The sequence below is a fragment of the Gadus macrocephalus genome, chromosome 3, assembly GCF_031168955.1.
Source record: "Gadus macrocephalus chromosome 3, ASM3116895v1".
In the NCBI taxonomy this organism is placed as follows: Eukaryota; Metazoa; Chordata; class Actinopteri; order Gadiformes; family Gadidae; genus Gadus; species Gadus macrocephalus.
In genome coordinates, this window is record NC_082384.1 from 25,162,722 (window position 1) to 25,182,674 (window position 19,953).

At 46.2% G+C, this 19,953-nt stretch overlaps 1 protein-coding gene across 1 annotated transcript; it reads left to right on the forward strand.

Annotated features, from left to right (window-relative positions):
- Positions 1 to 1,962: 1,962 nt before the first annotated feature.
- Positions 1,963 to 19,072, forward strand: lrpap1 (low density lipoprotein receptor-related protein associated protein 1). The gene is made up of 8 exons (XM_060048264.1): positions 1,963 to 2,296; positions 3,055 to 3,199; positions 5,085 to 5,215; positions 5,339 to 5,459; positions 12,630 to 12,785; positions 15,662 to 15,744; positions 17,984 to 18,160; positions 18,368 to 19,072. The coding sequence occupies exons 1-8, from the start codon at positions 2,132 to 2,134 to the stop codon at positions 18,434 to 18,436; spliced, it is 1,047 nt and encodes a 348-aa protein (XP_059904247.1). The 5' UTR covers positions 1,963 to 2,131; the 3' UTR covers positions 18,437 to 19,072.
- The last annotated feature ends 881 nt before the right edge of the window (positions 19,073 to 19,953 follow it).

The following is a 19,953-nucleotide window of genomic DNA, read 5'->3' on the forward strand; positions in this document are numbered from 1 at the left end:
CGTGACTCTTCTCTTCCATTTCTTTCTCTCTAATATGTGCTTAAATCGGCTTCCAACTTTATCCCAGATATACTCGAGCTGACCTTTGTATGAAAGACTGAGCTGCTCTATGAGATTTGAAGAGGATATTTTTTCAACTCCTTGCTTTGAGATGGGGGGATCACAGAGAGAGATTATTATTGGACAGGAGCTCAAGATCAGGCATTCATCCTTCACCAGAGATGCGTTCGCCAGGATCAAAATACATCATGTGAAAGACGCAGTGACTTAAACCAGATACCCAACAAATATCCACACTTTTGACACAGACATGATAACCTGATGATTAAGTGATGAGTGCAACACCAAAAAAAAACTTGTTAGAGCCTGCGGATCATTCTGAAAGATCAATACTAATATTTGTGGTGTCACTGACCCTGGAGCAAGTGTCACTGAGGAAGTCCATCAACCTCCTGCGTCTCTGCTTTGTGCAGCGCAGACGGTGTCCTCCAATGTCCATCATCAGGTCTGAGTGAGGAGGAGGGGAGAAGAACATTTCCATCTCTGGTGTTAGGAGACCTGACTGGACTTTTTAATTAAAGATAGGTCAGAGGAGGTTATGTTATGTTATGTTTAGTTAGGTTGGGCTGAAAGGAAAGGAATAATTATTCTGGATGGTTCAGAAGTAATCAGTTGAAAGGTATGATTATAGAAATGTAGAATAATATTTGGCAATGCATGAAAGAGGTACCTTACAAGGCAATTTCTCTTGAGTATAATTCTAACTAATTATCCCCATGTGCTAACCTTGAGTTAGCATATTGATTAAAAATGTCAATTGAAAAGAGATGAACTCTCAAGCAACCATTAGCATTGAAGAGGATCACAATTACAGAGGATTTCATTTTTAGATAAACAATTATTATAAACAAGCATTGCATTGAAACAACTCGGAGGTCCAACAAATGAGTGAACACCTGCCAAAAGAGTACGTTCATTGATAGCAATAATAGGCCTATCAATTAAAATCATTTTAGTCTCTTATGACAATTCAAACCTGATATTTACACAACATATTACACAAACACTGTTGCGCATCAAAATGTACAATAATCAACTTACAATCCATGACTTTTGCTCTTGGTTAAGTTTTCTTCCTTTAGTAGTGTTTGTGTGTTAATATTTTGAGCAATAATACTTTGATAACATTCCAGTTGCCAACATACAATACATAACAGGACGTAACTTCATGAGAGTTCTCTAATTATGGCAACAGAACCCTCGTTAAAGTTCCTCTGAAACTAATTTAAATGTATGTCATGTGACCTTATATTGGTTACTGGTTTCAGTTTATTGGTAGATTGAGGAACAAATTTTCCTATAATCCTTGCATTCTTTTTTTACATTACATTTAAATGGTGCATGAATCGTTTGAGTCCATACAATTCATCAAACCATTTGATGAATGTGTGTGTGTGTGTGTGTGTGTGTGTGTGTGTGTGTGTGTGTGTGTGTGTGTGTGTGTGTGTGTGTGTGTGTGTGTGTGTGTGTGTGTGTGTGTGTGTGTGTGTGTGCACGTGCGTGCGTGTGTGTGTGTCCGTGTGTCTGTGTGTGTCTGTGTGGGACAAAGGTTTTAGTGGTGGTATTCTTCCAAAAACATTGTTCTATATGAACAATTTAAAAAACAACTTTATCATATTCATTATTTATTATGATTTATTTATATTCATTAAATTGTGCAACTATTTAGCAACATACCGTACATAAATCTAAGTAGGTCTGCTCCTAATGCTAATACTGAAGTTGGACAGGATTGAGTGAGTTCACCCAAACCATCTACTCAATGCGTGGACGCATCCTATTTGCTCAGAGGTCTCGCAGTCTCCGTTACTAGGAAACCGCTTGCCATTGAAGTTGCGACCCTTCAAATTGTAGTTTAATAATATCTGCATTTGAATTGCCAGCAGCGAGTACACGCTTCAACCACAACTACAAATCCCATAATGCAACATGTCCACGAACGCCCTCCTCCTTGAAAACACATGACCGGGGCATCCGCCAGAGAGCTGAACACAAACCCTGGACTTATCCCCCTTAGCTTTTGAATAAGAGCTTCTTTCTCCAGTGTTGGGAGGCATTAGTGTCCATAATTATGAAGCTACAGTGTGTCGCAGCCGTGCTGTGTTTCGTTTCCGGGGTGGTCATGGCTGGGAAATACTCCCGGGAAAAGAACGAGCAGAAGCCGGTGGGGGGTGAAGGCAAAGCGGTCGAGTTCAGGATCTCCAAGCTGAACCAGGTCTGGGACAAGGCCATCAGGGTAGGAGCCGAGCACCCTCGTCCACCACAATGCACACTGAAGGGCTTTAAGTGGGGCGCCGTGTGGCTCCGGAGGTAGAGCGGGTGGCTGGCTAGCTAGACCAGAAGATAGTTAGTTCGATCACCGCTCGTCCTAACTGAGTGTCGAGGTGTCCCTGAGCAAGACGCCTCATCCTGACTGCTCCTGAAGAGATGTCTGTCGCCTTGCCTGGTTAGCACCGCCTTCAAGGGGAGGATGCTATGCAGGGAGATTCCTGATCCCTCTATAGGTGATAGGATTTTGTTTGAGGGACCATGTTGAACCCTTGCACAATGGAAGCAATCGGCAGGCTTTACTTCATTCATAATAAACCACGAGCGCAAGGCTTGTGCTTCTGCCAGTTCCTTCTGAATGAAGTGGAGCCGGTCTCTGTGTTTGACCACCGTGGGTTCACATGTCTGTTCACATCACAATATAGACCATGAGGACGTCTAACCTCTAGATTAGGGTTCAAACGCTGCCTAAATTGAATCCTATCGACTACAGAGGTATGGTTGATTCTCCCCTTGTGAAGTGAAGCCTGCTCTCTGGTCTGATGTTGACCACCGCTGGGTCCTCTGTTGTTTCTCCACGTCTAACCTCTTGATTAGGGTTTATATGGTTCAAATCCTATCGACTATAGCAGGGTGTTGATCCTCCTCCTGTGCTTATGGTTTACTATGATGAAGCTGTAGTTGACCACCGCGCCGGCGTCCTCCTCCCCTCCTCTGACCCGTCAGATGCAGCTGGCACCGGTTCGTCTGTCGGAGCTCCACAGCGACCTGAAGATCCAGGAGAAGGACGAGCTGCACTGGAAGAAGCTGAAGGTGGAAGGGCTGGATGAGAGCGGGGAGAAGGAGGCCAAGCTCAGACAGAACTTCAACGGTGAGACGACGTTTACTGAGCGAAGGAGCTCAGTTGAACCTTGGAGATTAAGTGCGTGTGTGTGGGTGTGCGTGCGTGCGTTCGTGTGTGCGTGCGTTCATGCGTGCGTGCGTGGTGGTAAGAGATGCTGAATTGGTCTGATGTTGGCTGTTGTGAAGCTCATTTTAACTCAATTTGAGTTTGACAAGTGAAGAAATGGACAGAGTTCACCTCCACCCTGGATAGCCCCCCTCCACACACCCTCCCACCCCTCTTACGCATTTACGCCTTGTTCACACTACATGCGTCCGTCGACGGATGGGGGCTTTTTGTCGTATCCATGTGTTCTTCCGGGTTGTATTACAAAGGCGATTTCATTGGACAGTGTCCTTGCGTATATTTGCATAACGCACTCTGATTGGCCGACGGATCCATCGCTGCCTGAAAAGTTGAACATTTCTAAACTTTTTGGCCGACAGAACGGATGTTGTTATGTTGTTTATGTTGTTTCTCCCTCTTCGGTTGTTTATGTTGTTTCTCCCTCTTCGGACAAACTGACTTATTGTAAGTCACTTTGGATAAAAGCGTAGTAATGTCAAAGTAAAATGTTTTTAGCCTCTAGTTTTTAAACGGTGAAAAAAAAGGCTATTTTGCATCGGTGAGACATTTGAAGCCATGGACTGGGAGCAGGTAGGCTCACATCGTGACCCCAGTTAATCAATGACATTTTTACTGGTTGGACAACGCTGATTCAGAGGTTGAGGAACGGAAACTGCTGACCATGGTCACGTAGGCCGTAGCATTCTTTCGCTACAGCTTCTTCTGACCTCTGAACCAACCTAGCTGAGGGTTCTACCAGTATACACCTTTTAGGGCGCAATCACACTAGGCAAGTTTGCCTGTTCCGTGCTGCAGGAAGTTTCAGCACGATTCCCCCACTCCCCCCGCTGGCCCGTGGTCACACTGCTCCCAAAGGCCGTGGCCTGGGCACGATTGCTCCTTCATACATACGTCGTAATACGATAAATAGGTCATCACCAAGAGTGGTGTCCAGCTGCGACTGAATGCTGTCGTTGGCCCAAATTTCAAGTAAACACTCGACTTCACCATCGCACCAACGTAAATCCACTCGTGAACTGCTAGCCGCCATTGTTTGAAATGATTGTTGTGGGGAAGAAGGGCATGGACCTATAAAGAAAGAAGGGTCGCGCAAGGACTACGTCATCCAGCTCACGTTGCGTATCCGCGCGTGTCATCTCATTAGCATCTGTACTTTGGCCACGGCACACCTCTCCCAAGTGTGCCGTGGCCAAGGGGCTGTTCCGTGCTGGAATACGGATGGCCTGGTCACACTAGCCAAACGTTGTAGACTTTAGTATGCAAATGAGCTCGGGCACGGGGCCGCGGCCCTTGTGTGAGTGCCCCCTTATAGATTCATGTTTGACACTGGGATGTTTTGTAGTTTAATTTATGTTTAACACGTTTTGAGGTTTGACTTGTGCTCTGATGCTGTGTAGTTTGACTGTTGTTATGCAGTGTAGTTTGACTCATGTTTTGATTCTTTGTTGTTTGAACTGTGTTTTTGAGTTTGACTTGTTGTTGATGTTTTGAAGGTTCTGACTTGTTGTAGTTTGACCTGTGTTTTGATGTTCTGTGGTTTGACCTGTGTGTTGATGTTCTGTAGTTTGACCTGTGTGTTGATGTTCTGTAGTTTGACCTGTGTTTTGACTTGTTGTAGTTGACTTGTGTTTTGACTTGTTGTAGTTTGACCTGTGTTGTGATGTTCTGTAGTTTGACCTGTGTTTTGACTTGTTGTAGTTGACTTGTGTTTTGATGTTCTGTAGTTTGACCTGTGTTGTGATGTTCTGTAGTTTGACCTGTCTGTTGTTGCTGTGATGTCTTCTAGTCATCCTGGCCAAGTACGAGATGGACGGGAAGAGGGACAGCCGGTCGCTGGAGAGCAACTCCCTCAAGGACCACGACACCAAGGAGGGCGACATGTTTGATGACCCCAGGCTTGACAAACTCTGGAACAAGGTGTGTGTCTGAAAATCATATATTTGTATATACTGTTTAAAATAATTTAATAAACTGCAAATGTCTTCCCCTCTGCCTTTTTATATGTTTGGCATAAACTACAAATCCCATCCTCCCTGCCAGGCCAAGAGCTCTGGGAGGTTCTTGGAGGAGGAGCTGCTGATTCTTCGGAGAGAGTTCCAGCATCACAAGGACAAGATCCACGAGTACAACATCGTCATGGACACCGTGAGCCGCACCGAGGGTGAGCACCCCGGGGCCGACCCCCGTGGCTCCCCGTATTTATCTCCTCTCCCTGTCGCACCCCTTGCACCCCTTCCACCTCCAGCCAGCGGGTTCATTTGAAGCCGGGGAAGCTTAAGAACAAGGCCAGCAAGAGTCTGTCTCCCCCATCACCAGTGCATCTTAAGAACAGGTCCGTTAGAGTCTGTCTCCCCATCACCAGTGCATCTTAAGAACAGGTCCGTTAGAGTCTGTCTCCCCATCACCAGTGCATCTTAAGAACAGGTCCGTTAGAGTCTGTCTCCCCATCACCAGTGCATCTTACAACAGGCCCAGCAAGAGTCTGTCTCCCCCATCGCTCACCTTCCCGATGGAACGACTCAAAGGTCCTGCAAACCTCTCTCCTGCCGCCGCGAGGGGAAAATGATCACGTTCAGCAAAAACACAACACTTCAAACACTCAAATCTTCCTCATTATTGTACCTTTTACGTAGACGTTGGGGTTCAAGATGGATTCTTGCTGAGCAAAGCAACAGCTCAGCTTCGTGTCTGGCTTTGATGTTTTTTTTGGAGCGTAATGGCTCACGCAAACAGCAGAACCGTTATCAGACGGAATGCAAAGCACTCTCTTTTTTGGGGGACGTTGATTTTATGACCTCGATTGGGGTGACTTTTATCAAAGTAAGAGTAAGAGTTTTTTTGGGGGGGAAAGGGGTACTCGCAATATTAAGGTAGGATGCATACAAACTCTATAATGTTTAGAATGTATAGCAACATCACACGGGAGGGGTTATAGACGCCCAGCCTCTCCGTCTTTTCACATATGTTTAAGGTGCAGCATAAATCCAGAATAAAATATGGATGGGGGGGGTTTTCTTGCAAGGATATGAAATACTTAAATATTGAAGCAAGCAACCTCAAATCTGTCCGGGGTCCACATTAAAGACATGGTAGTCATGGAGTTAGAGCACGACACAAACTGGATTTTACGGCCCCATGAAGTATATTATACTTCATGGGGCCGTAAAATCCAGACCAAAACTAACTTATAATAAGTTAGTTTTGGTCGCTCATTCTTCCAGGGATACTGTTAAAGGGCTTTTTCATTCTCCGTTTTTAAATAATTCCCCCAGGGACGGTATGATCAGCTGAGGGAACACCCGGCTGATTTATGTTGTCGGGCGTGTTCCTCCGCGAGTCGTTTCCATTTGGGGGTCTAATTCTACGCCCCGGCGTTGGTCAGGCGACTGCAGTGAGTAATGAAGAGCCACTTCGACTGCTCATGAACACATTTGAAGGGAGTTCATTATGTAGAAGTATGAGGTGCCCGTTGATAATCTGTCAACCTTAAAAGTGCTGGCACCAAGGACTTCTCCGTGTGCAGAGCAGAGACACACAAATCAGTGACATGACTCGGACTCCGAGCCAATCTGGTGCAGAGGCAGAAGGCTGTTTGTATCTACCAGTGCAGCAGAAATGTGGAGCCAGGATGGTTTTGCATCTCTTGCATTCTTTCGTTCTTTCTTTTTATAGATACCGTATATCATCCTCTTTCACTAACAACCCTTTGCTAATAACGCGTTAGCTACGCTACCGTTCAAAGGTTCTGGGTCACCCAGACAATTTCATGTTTTGCATGAAAACTCACTTTTATTCGTTACAGTTTTCGGCCACATAACATAATAGCACAAGGGTTTTCCAATCGTCAATCAGCCTATTAAAACGATGAGCTAAACAATGTACCATTAGAACACAGAAGTGATGGAGGCTGGAAATGGGCTTATGTACACCTATGTAGATATTCCATTAAAAATCAGCCGTTTCCAGCTGCAATAGTCATTTACCACATTAACAATGTCCAGTCTGTATTTCTGATTAATTTAATGTTATCTTCATTGCAGAGAAGCAGTGCTTTTCTTTAAAAAATAAGGACATTTCTAAGTGACCAAAAAACTGTTGTGTATATCGCCAGGCTAACAAATGTTCCTGAACATGCTTGGAAAGGAAATTAGTTATTGGCTTGTAAGTTATAGATTGAAATACGTGATAACCCTGTGGATAGTCATCCTACGCCAGCCCAGACATCTGCTAGGGATCACAGACGAGCCCACGTCTCAACAGGAGAGGATACAGAACTTTCACAGTGTGCTTTCTTGTTTTTAATCAAATCAATGTGTACCAAATGTGTTTCTTTATGACTTTAATCTAAAGTAAAAACCAAGCAAAGGCACAATCACATTATAGCAGCTCAGCAATTATACAGAATTAATAAAGTGTACACAAACTAAAGTACAGGCTCAGCAATAATACATCATTATTACACTGTACACAAGCTAAAATTAATTACAGGTCTCTCCTCTGGTCCCTCCCCTTTTAATCTGATTTGACAAACTCATCCATTACAATAAATGTATGAAACGCAGCTATGGGCGAAGGCAATGTGTCCCCAACTCTTCTGGTTCTGATTCTTCCACCCGATCTTGGATGAATAAATTGTATTTGTTGCAAGATGTACAATCGGGTATTATCCCTCCAAGCTCAGTAGAGTTTACCCTTGATCACCTTTACAGAACAGCAATCCTCAATCGCATATAAGCTCTACACAAACAGTCCTTGATGCTGTCCGGTTCCAGATCGCAAAGACAGCCCCTGGATTTCTAGACAGCGTTTTACATTTACATTTATCAGACGCTTTTATCCAAAGCGACTTAGAATAAGTATGTCAGATGAAAGAGAAACAACAATATATCGCTGTCGGTACAGTAAGGATTAGGGATCGACCGATACCGTTTTTTTAGGGCCGATACCGATACCGATATTTTTTCATCAGCCTTAGCCGATACGCCGATACGGACTTTCTTGAGCCGTTTTTTATTATTATTTTTTTTTAAAGAAACATTTATTGAACTTCAATATAAAAAACAATATTTAACAAATAGTAAAAACAGGTGAAGTAGAACAAGTAAGAACAAGTAGATGAACAATATTTAACAAATAGTAAAAACAGGTGAGGTAGAACAAGTAAGAACTAGTAGATGAACAATATTTAACAAATATTAAAAACAGGTGAGGTAGAACAAGTAAAAAAATAATAATAAAAAAATAAATAAAATCGGCGAAAATCAGCCGCGTATCGGCCGATACCGATACACGTAAAAAACGCGAATATCGGCCGATAATATCGGCCGACCGATATATCGGTCGATCCCTAGTAAGGATGTTCAGAGAACCAAGTGTCACACGGAACAGATAATTAGAAAAGATCATAAACTACCAGCCTTTTATAAACAATAATTATAATTAGTAACCATGCAATTAGCAGAAACTGATCAGGGATCCATTGTCTCATTATCTCAGAGTTACGATATCTCCTTTTAAACGTTGCTGTTTTAGTTTTGTCGACTTAAGCTCGCTCTCTTTCTTCACTTTTTCTCCCTGTTTCAACCAGAGGAACATCCGTCAGACTCCGTCGAGCGCTAGAAGAATGATCTTTGTGACTGCTCGCATTCTGCCACACTCTGCGTCCACCCCCGCTGTCTGTCACATCCCGACTCGAACCGGCTGCATATAGCATCGCTCCCACCTCATCTCTGACACTCTCTCTGACTGATGAGTGTCGTCTGCCTGCTGCATTGCTGCAGGTTTTCACCTGGAATATTCGCCTTCGTTCCTCAAAGGGCTCAATGTTGTCTTGGAAGAAACCGCTGGTGTTTTCCACTCTCCATCTGCATCTAAACAGTCCTCCAAATGTATAATATCTGCAGTTGAAGGGGAGTTTCACTTTGCACTACTTCCATCCTTTCAAACCTACTTGTTATGCAGACTGCTGCTTTGAGGTGGTTTGCTTCGATATTGAGATATTCTTTACCTGTACCTATCTATTCCTGAGTGATATTGTCCTCCTCATGAATTTGTGTCACCCTGAATTGTTTACATTAGTTATTGAAATATATTATGTTTTCCCATACAAATGCTAGAAGTGGACCCAGGCGGTTTGGGTCAGACCTGAGGATGCATATGATTGCGTGGCTGACATTTACATTTTGAATGTAAATGTCATACTTTTATCCAACCCGACTTACAATAAGTATGTTTGTCAGAAGAAAGAGAAACAACTATATATCGCTGTCGGTACATTAAGGATGTTCATAGAACCAAATGCCAAGCACTAACAATCACTAGGTTAACCCATTCCCTGTATACAACAAAGATAGCTACGATAAGATGCTACACAATGCTAAGTACTATTTATAAGTGCCAAGATGTACAACATACAATAAGTGTGTACATTAAGTGCCAGGATTTAAGGCTTCGGATTAGGGCGCAGACATCAGGTTAGGAGGTCGGAGGACGAAGGGGCTTTTGTTCCTTGATCATGTGGTAGTTGTGGTGCTATCGATCCGGGCTGGATTACACAGAAGATGAGCCGGCTAGTTTGCAGGCCGATATTGCGAGAAGGAGAGCGAGTCTGGGGCAGACCACAGCTTTCCCTTGACTTTGACCTGTGGTGTGGATGTTAGAAATGCATACCTCCTATACCGCGGTTCTAACGTTGGATGTTTCGAATCGAAAATCGAAGGGCAACGCATTCATTGGCAGAACAGTGTCGGTCATTAGAAGCATGGATGTGTTTACACGAGTCTCATGTTGCCGTGGATGTTGAATGGGCTTGGATCAACCCCAGAAATATAAGTTAAACTTTTAAATTGTTTTGGTCCCACGTTTCTCTCGGGATTTAAAATGATCCCGAGAAGCGTTGGACTCAACTTTCGCATATTATCGCAGTTTAATATACATCTGGGGCCGATATATCTATATTTGGGATATTCTCAGAATTATTTATATCGGAAATGATTTACTCCCTAATATCGGTATCGGCCTGCTTTTAAATGTTCTCTAAGAAAGTAAGCGGTTGCCCGAACCTCCTCTCCTCCCTCAGCCTCTTTGAGGAGGCAGCACCAGCGACGGCCTCAGTGGAATGAACCTCGCCGGTCGGGCCGTCCTCGATCGAACGGGCCTCTGCCTGGCTTCAGTGTGGATCCATCCAATATCCACTCTGACGCTAGTATCCATCTGCCCTTTGGTAAATCCTTCCATCCTTCACTTGCCTGTTTTATAGGCAATTCTGTGGAGAAAAATCACCACTCTAAAAAAAAAATTTGTGGCAGGAGATTGGTGTCTGGTTCCGTGCTTGGCTCTATCCAATCGGCGGTGTCGCGGCCCAAGTGTAAGTGGTGAAACGCCCTCTAAGTCCCTTTACTCTTCTGTGCTGGCACCGCAGTGGAGAAACAAGCTCCGTGCCGACGTGAGGACCGCAGAGTCGCTCACCAGCTTCCGCAAGAGACTCGAGACTCACTCGTTCAGAGTTCACCTGGACTCTGCATAGCCTCCCCCTATAACCCCTCACACTCCTCTTTCACACTTAATGTATGTCGTACGTCCTGGCACTTAAAAATAGAACTTAGCATCGTGTAGCGACTTATCCTAGCTATCTTCGTTGCATACGGGGAATGGGTTAACCTAGTGATGGTTAGTGCTTGGCACTTGGTTCTATGAACATCCTTACTGCACCGACGGCGATATATTGTTGTTTCTCTTCCTTCTTACGATGTGTTTATCGTAAGTCGCTTTGGATAACAACGTCTGATAAACGCCCTCGATGTAAAGCGGTGAACCGGTTTGCCACTCAGCCCATCCCTGGTGGGTCCTAAGCTGGAGGCTTGGTGGAACTGCGTCAGACGGAGGGGGGGGGGGGGGGGTGGCAGGGAGACGGATAATTAATTTCACTTTTATTTGTCTAGCCCTAAATCACAGCTAGTCTCAAAGGGCTTCACAGGCCGCACAGTATATTAATGACACCCCCCCCCCCCGACCCTAGCCCCCCAGAGGGTGAGATAAATCTCCCTTAATTAGCAAGGAAGAAATCTATAGAAGGAATGCAGAGTGGGGGACCCCTCCTTCAGCAGGGGTTCACATCAACTGCATGGTTTCTAGATAAACATTAACTGTTGTCTCTACAAAGACATTTACTGCATTTTTTTCTAGATATCTAATGTAGTTGCTATGCTTCGCCAGTAAAGTTCACTTCGCCCCTGGGATGGAACGGGGGATGTGTTGTACTGTTGAGGGGGAGAACTCGGGTTCAGACGGTATAAAACAAAGCCCAGGCAGAACAAGCAACAGCTACGAGAGCTGTAAATAAACCCACTGGCAGACACGATTCAAATGGCTGACGGGGCGTGGACACGGAGTCTCAGACTTTATGTTCGCCGGTCATGAACTGAATGAGCCGGTTGGAGCCAAGAACGATGTCATCGCGGTTCTCCGAGCTGTTTTTCTTGTGTTCTCTGACCGGTGGAGGGTCCACAGGCAGAGTGTGTGTGTATGACCTGTGTGTCCTCAGGTACACTACAGCAGAACGGCTGTAGGCTGACTTACCCTAGCTATCTCTGTTGTATACGGGGAATGGGTTAACCTAGTGATTGTTACTGCTTGGCACTTGGTTCTATGAACATCCTTACTGTACCGAAAGTGATATATTGTTGTTTCTTATTCTTTTTCTTCTGATAAATGCACTTATTGTAAGTCGCTTTGGATGAAAGCGCCTACCAAATTCCCTGAATGTGAATGCAAAACACAGACTAGAAATCTCGTGGCCCCCGTGCGATCTGGAAACCGACCGCAGCAAGAATAGTTTGCGCAGAGCTTACGTGCGGTTTGTTTTGAGGATTTGCTGTTTGGTAAAAATGATCCGAGGTAAACTTTACTGAGCTAGGGGTGCATCAAGTACATTTGAATCGATTTAATTCCCTGATTGTACGTCATGGAACAAATACAAATTAATCTTTCCAAGATCTCTGGAAATTATCTTGTAGTAATAACATCTTTTTACCAAAGGGGGGGGGGGGGGGGCTGACAAGAAAAGTTGGGGACCTACTGCCTTAGCCCGTGCAAATATTGACCATAAATGCAGCCATCCATCATTTAGGGCTAATTGCTTTCATATTGAAAAACTCGCATGGCATTTGTAATGGCATTTACAGTCATTTGGTTATTAGCAATTCCATCCTCCCGTCTCTGTCATTGTCTCATTCGATTAAATCTTTCCTGCCGCTCTCTGTCTGTAACCTCTGTGTCTCTCCCCCCTCCTCCCCTCTGTCTCCCCCCCTGTGGCCTCTCTCGCCCCCCGCAGAGATCCACAAGAACGTCATCTCCCCCCTGGAGGCCGACGTGAAGGAGCACGCCGTGCTGCAGAAACACACGGAGCTGAAGGAGAAGATGAGGGACCTTAACCAGGGCTTTGAGCGCCTCCGAAAGCTCAGCCACGAGGGCTTCAGCGAGGAGAGTGGTGAGGACCTCTCTGTGTTGATGGTTCCTCCTCTCTGTGTTGATGGTTCCTCTGTGTTGATGGTTCCTCTGTGTTGATGGTTCCTCTCTGTTGATGGTTCCTCCTCTCTGTGTTGATGGTTCCTCTGTGTGGATGGTTCCTCCTCTCTGTGTTGATGGTTCCTCTTTGTTGATGGTTCCTCTTTGTTGATGGTTCCTCCTCTCTGTGTTGATGGTTCCTCCTCTGTGTTGATGGTTCCTCCTCTCTGTGTTGATGGTTACTCCTCTCTGTGTTGATGGTTCCTCCTCTCTGTGTTGATGGTTCCTCTGTGTTGATGGTTCCTCTTTGTTGATGGTTCCTCCTCTCTGTGTTGATGGTTCCTCTTTGTTGATGGTTCCTCTGTTTTGATGGTTCCTCTGTGTTGATGGTTCCTCCTCTCTGTGTTGATGGTTCCTCTGTGTTGATGGTTCCTCCTCTCTGTGTTGATGGTTCCTCTGTGTTGATGGTTCCTCCCCTCTGTGTTGATGGTTCCTCCCCTCTGTGTTGATGGTTCCTCTGTGTTGATGGTTCCTCTCCTCTGTGTTGATGGTTCCTCTGTGTTGATGGTTCCTCCCCTCTGTGTTGATGGTTCCTCCTCTCTGTGTTGATGGTTCCTCCCCTCTGTGTTGATGGTTCCTCTGTGTTGATGGTTCCTCCTCTCTGTGTTGATGGTTCCTCCTCTCTGTGTTGATGGTTCCTCCTCTCTGTGTTGATGGTTCCTCCTCCTCTCTGTGTGATGGTTCCTCCTCTCTGTGTTGATGGTTCCTCTGTGTTGATGGTTCCTCCTCCTCTCTGTGTTGATGGTTCCTCCCCTCTGTGTTGATGGTTCCTCTGTGTTGATGGTTCCTCTGTGTTGATGGTTCCTCTGTGTTGATGGTTCCTCCTCTCTGTGTTGATGGTTCCTCCTCTCTGTGTTGATGGTTCCTCTGTGTTGATGGTTCCTCCTCTCTGTGTTGATGGTTCCTCCTCTGTGTTGATGGTTCCTCCTCTCTGTGTTGATGGTTCCTCCTCTGTGTTGATGGTTCCTCCTCTCTGTGTTGATGGTTCCTCCTCTCTGTGTTGATGGTTCCTCCTCTCTGTGTTGATGGTTCCTCTGTGTTGATGGTTCCTCCTCTCTGTGTTGATGGTTCCTCCTCTGTGTTGATGGTTCCTCCTCTCTGTGTTGATGGTTCCTCCTCTGTGTTGATGGTTCCTCCTCTCTGTGTTGATGGTTCCTCCTCTCTGTGTTGATGGTTCCTCCTCTCTGTGTTGATGGTTCCTCCTCTCTGTGTTGATGGTTCCTCTGTGTTGATGGTTCCTCCTCTCTGTGTTGATGGTTCCTCCTCCTCTCTGTGTGATGGTTCCTCCTCTCTGTGTTGATGGTTCCTCTGTGTTGATGGTTCCTCCTCCTCTCTGTGTTGATGGTTCCTCCCCTCTGTGTTGATGGTTCCTCTGTGTTGATGGTTCCTCCTCTCTGTGTTGATGGTTCCTCTGTGTTGATGGTTCCTCTGTGTTGATGGTTCCTCTGTGTTGATGGTTCCTCCTCTCTGTGTTGATGGTTCCTCTGTGTTGATGGTTCCTCCTCTCTGTGTTGATGGTTCCTCCTCTGTGTTGATGGTTCCTCCTCTCTGTGTTGATGGTTCCTCCTCTGTGTTGATGGTTCCTCCTCTCTGTGTTGATGGTTCCTCCTCTCTGTGTTGATGGTTCCTCCTCTCTGTGTTGATGGTTCCTCCTCTCTGTGTTGATGGTTCCTCCTCTCTGTGTTGATGGTTCCTCTGTGTTGATGGTTCCTCCTCTCTGTGTTGATGGTTCCTCCTCTCTGTGTTGATGGTTCCTCCTCCTCTCTGTGTGATGGTTCCTCCTCTCTGTGTTGATGGTTCCTCTGTGTTGATGGTTCCTCCTCCTCTCTGTGTTGATGGTTCCTCCCCTCTGTGTTGATGGTTCCTCTGTGTTGATGGTTCCTCCTCTCTGTGTTGATGGTTCCTCTGTGTTGATGGTTCCTCTGTGTTGATGGTTCCTCCTCTCTGTGTTGATGGTTCCTCCTCTCTGTGTTGATGGTTCCTCCTCTGTGTTGATGGTTCCTCCTCTCTGTGTTGATGGTTCCTCCTCTGTGTTGATGGTTCCTCCTCTCTGTGTTGATGGTTCCTCCTCTCTGTGTTGATGGTTCCTCTGTGTTGATGGTTCCTCCCCTCTCTGTTGATGGTTCCTCCGTGTTGATGGTTCCTCCCCCTCTGTGTTGATGGTTCCTCCATGTTGATGGTTCCTCCCCCTCTGTGTTGATGGTTCCTCCATGTTGATGGTTCCTCCCCCTCTGTGTTGATGGTTCCTCCATGTTGATGGTTCCTCCCCCTCTGTGTTGATGGTTCCTCCATGTTGATGGTTCCTCCCCCTCTGTGTTGATGGTTCCTCCCCCTCTGTGTTGATGGTTCCTCCCCCTCTGTGTTGATGGTTCCTCCTCTCTGTGTTGATGGTTCCTCTGTGTTGATGGTTCCTCCTCTCTGTGTTGATGGTTCCTCCTCTGTGTTGATGGTTCCTCCTCTCTGTGTTGATGGTTCCTCCTCTCTGTGTTGATGGTTCCTCTGTGTTGATGGTTCCTCTGTGTTGATGGTTCCTCTGTGTTGATGGTTCCTCTGTGTTGATGGTTCCTGTGTTGATGGTTCCTCTGTGTTGATGGTTCCTCCCCTCTCTGTTGATGGTTCCTCCATGTTGATGGTTCCTCCCCCTCTGTGTTGATGGTTCCTCCATGTTGATGGTTCCTCCCCCTCTGTGTTGATGGTTCCTCCCCCTCTGTGTTGATGGTTCCTCCATGTTGATGGTTCCTCCCCCTCTTTGTTGATGGTTCCTCCATGTTGATGGTTCCTCCCCCTCTCTGTGTGCAGAGTTCAGGGAGCCGCGGGTGATCGAGCTGTGGGAGTCGGCCAAGAGGTCCAACCTGACCCAGGACGAGCTGGACTCTCTCAAGGTGAGGCTCTAGAGCGCTCGCTCCTGATTGGTCGTTTCTGCACCTCGGCACCGCCCACTTTACGTCGCACTGTCACGGAAGTAAAGTTTGAGTGCAAACGAGCGCATTTATTGAGGGGCGTTCCCCGGCTTGATTTTCCTAGCTTAGCAGACCTAAAACATGTATGCATACGTCATATAACAGTCTAAAGCAAAGGGAAATGTCGAAAAAGCATGATATCACCCTTGTGGGGGGGGGGGCATCCGTGGCCTGCTGGTTAAGGAGTTGGACCGGAAACCGGAGGGGGGGAAAAAGAAAATGTGGACGCGGGGAGTAGTTGTGCAGGACGCTCCTGCAGGGCTGCTCGATAATGGGAAAAATCATAATCACGATTATTTTGGTCAATATTGAAATCCAGATTATTCAAACGATTATTTTTGAGTTTGAAAACATGTTGTATTTATTCAGCATGTCTCGGAATATTATTTTTGTAACTTGAGAACTTGAGAAAAAAAAATACACAAAATGGTCAAGGAGAAAATGTTCCAATCTAAATTATATCCGAATATGTATCCAGCTGTTCTGCCCTTTCTATAAAACAATTAAAAAAAGAAAGAATAATAATAATTCATTCAAATTTAATTCGATTTGTGTTAATTTTGTGATTGTTTGACGCTAAAATGGAAATCGCGATCAAAATGTGATTAATCTCCCAGCCCTCCGCTCCTATGTCCTCATCCATGGATGAGGTGCCCTTGAGCAAGGCACCTGAAACCCCCACCTGCTCCCGGGCGCTGCTGCACTGCGGCTGCCCCCCCCCTGGCTGAGTTCTGCTGTGCCCCCGTGTGTTCACCGGCTCCCGGATGGGTTAAAAGCAGAGAAGATAATTTCCCCCGAAAAGTGACTTAACCTAACGGGTGGCACAAATCAAACCTGATGAACGGCGGTCCCTCTCTGCTGACTACTGTGCAGAAGTCTTCCGATATGGTCCCACGGTGGTCCACAGCAGGGGGGGCGAGGAGGGGGGGGGGGGGGGGTGAGCTAGCTTCTCTAGCTTCTCTATTCACATCTGATCACAACAAACCCCTGAGAGAACGTAGAAGTGCTACACCGGTGACATTTCAGCGGCGTGTGATTGATGCGTCTCAGAAAATAGTGCGAATGCGTTACCGACCATTTAGCATAAGAGGGGGAAACGCAGTTCAGAGCGCGACGGAGAGAGAGAGGATCTTCCGCTGTGGCGGTATAATACGACAGCTGCTGTTGACATCGTTCTGCGTTTGACTTTTGCGGATCATCACTAATGGTTTCGAAATGCTGCCAAACTATGAAAGTGTTTTTACTGACACTGTTTAACCTGCTCGACGACTTGGAAAAGAGAAGGATTGGGTGGCGCCACAGCCATCTACACTGAGGGATTATCAGACTAACTCTAAGGACATTTACTGACGGCAAAACAACATCACAGACTGAGACTGAGCCAAACACCCCCACAAAAAAAAACAGTACATTTTCCAGGCCTTTCCTTCTAGAAGCTCAGTAATGCTGGGGTTTCACTCATTCCCCTCCCCCCGTCCTCGCAATGGAGTGACCCGCACGCACAGTCTTCCCCACGGGACGATTGGACTATTAATGACGACTCCGCCGCCTTAATGTCTTCCTCTCCTTGATTTGAGGCTCGGAGGCGTCGAGGTCACCGTTAATGGATCCCAACGCTCGCCCCTGAATACCGATTCCCCGGCTGTACTCATTTTTTTTTCCTTTCCGGTTCTTGAACCTGAGCATCGATACAGGTACAGCGTCTAGCCTTGTAGCTACTAAAAGCACTTATTCTTATTGAAGGGTTCTCTTACGATGACGGCGATATATAGTTGCACGGTCGCAAATTATTTTTTTCAGACCTCGATTATTTCGATTTATCTATCATTTTAATAAGACATTTGTATTCTTGTAGTTCAGCGTGAGCATCCATGTTTTTCTGACTTGGTAGATCGAACGCACGTTCGGTCGGAGATGTTTCCCATTCCGACTTCCCACCTCCAACCGTTAGCGACCGCAGCAGAACACCGTACTGTTTGTGATGTTCTCTACCCGTGTAGTAAAGGAGTCACGTGATGGTATCGGATCGGCGCATAGTCTTGCGTGCCCGCCGATGCCCGTTATTCCGATAGTTCGGTATCAGAGCAAATTTTCCGAAACTGGTATCGGAAAGACTCGTTCCTAACGCGCCTGGTGTCCTCCGCCGCCCCCCGGTGGTCAGGAGGAGCTGCGGCACTTTGAGACCAAGGTGGAGAAGCACAGCCACTACCAGGAGCAGCTGGAGCTGTCCCACCAGAAGCTGCTGCACGTGGAGGCGCTGGGCGACTCGGAGCACATCCAGAAGAACAAGGACAAGTACAACACGCTGTCGGAGAAGACCAGGGAGATGGGCTACAAGGTGAGGGGGGGAGGGGGGGGGGACACACAGACGCACACGTTACACCCCCAGAAGGCTGGCTCTGTGCAGGAGTCAGGGCGCTTCTCTGCCTTATTTAGCAGGATGTTGTGGTAGAGATGGTTCTACTGTCGCTGTCCTTTATGACACGGGTTTAAATGACGAACGACCGGCTGAAGCCTCGTTGTGTTTGTGTTGTTGTTTTTTTAGATGAAGAAACACATGCAGGACCTGAACAACAAGATCTCCCGTCGAGGCCTGGACCACAACGAGCTGTGAGACCAGGAGATGTTCCTGTCTCCTTCTCCTCCCTCGCCTCTTCCACCCGTCTCCCTCTCACCCTGTCTCCCGCTCACCCTGTCTCCTCCTCACACTGTTGCCCTTGACGATGTGTCCTCCTCCCAGTCCCTAGCCCCTTCCACCCGTGTGTATTAATCAGCGTTCCTTTCTACCTGCGTCTTTTCTAAGTGATTTTTGTACAGTAAGTGATTGCGATGACTAAAGGATCCTCATTGATTTATGTATGAGGCCGTCCGGAAGATGTGATGTACATATTGATGCATTCTATACTCTAATCTGATCTCGGTCCAATCTGTTGGAGCTGCAGGGTGAGGTTTAGTGATTTCTGTGGCTTTTCATAAGGAATATACAAACATTAATCACTCATCTCTAACAAGGTCTTTGAATGATCTGATTCATTCACTGTTGAAAAGAATCCCTGCTGAACTTCATAATTATACAGGTTAATATAACACATCATTTACTAATCATTGTCTACCAAGGTACTTGGAAACAATCTTTTTAATATTCATGATACAAGTGACATCAGCATACAAAGTTCAACAACAAATAATTAAAAATATGAATGAGTATTGTTTCAAAAGTGATAAATAAAGGTTTGTTTATATACAAGTAGTCCTTTGGTTGACATTAAAGTGTAACAGACATGCCCTCTCTCACGTTGCCTGCTGCGATAAACTGATCTGAACCGAGGATAACAATTCATCCTGATGGCCTCATGAAGAAGGTATTAAAGAGTTTAACAACTTTCCTTTCATCGGCTCTTGCTCCCGTCTCCCTCTTGGAAGAGAAGTTGTACCAACTTTGAACACTAAAGCTCCCTGATTGGCTGAACGTGAACCACATGGGGCCCAATCAGAACTGATTATCCCAAGCTCCCGTGTCGATCGGAAGCCTGAACACGGAACCGCGAACGTTTTGTCTGGAAAAAGACGAGTTTGATCTCCCGTTATTAATCCTTTAGTCTCCTTGATGTTGCAACTCGAGCGATAAACTGCGATGATTTAACTTCTATTCACTCGCTGCTGTTCGAGGACACAGTCGCCTGGATAACGCTCTGTGTGAGACTGTGTGTTTAAAGGGGTGATATATCCTGCCACCAGGTTTGAGTGTGATCAGTCGTTACAAGCCGTTTAACGGCTGATCACACTCACACCTGGGGGCAAAACATCGCCCCCTTAACTGAAATGGATACGAGAATGTGATCATATCATAGCATCATAAAGACATCATCAACAACGACCCTTCGTAGATGAGACAGGCATTACAATCACTGCCAGACAAAGAATACGCAACTTAAATAAATTTGGTTCCGTACGATTTAAAAAAAAAAAGAGCGAAGTCCAGGTGTGAGGTGGAGGTGGGGGGGGGGGGGGGGGGTCAGGGCTGAGGAGGGGGTCAGGTGAGCGCCCCCCTCTGGTCACCCATCAGACTCAGCCTGGCGTCCCTTTGCTGGCCGTAAGCCAGCATCATCTCCTCCTGGCCCGTTTCCATGG

Bases quoted from the DNA above. Each gene is read 5' to 3' on its own strand.
- lrpap1 (XM_060048264.1), top strand. From the start codon at position 2,132: ATGAAGCTACAGTGTGTCGCAGCCGTGCTGTGTTTCGTTTCCGGGGTG. The intron at 3,200-5,084 runs GTGAGACGACGT...GATGTCTTCTAG, and splicing joins GCTCAGACAGAACTTCAACG to TCATCCTGGCCAAGTACGAG. The intron at 5,216-5,338 runs GTGTGTGTCTGA...CCTCCCTGCCAG, and splicing joins TTGACAAACTCTGGAACAAG to GCCAAGAGCTCTGGGAGGTT.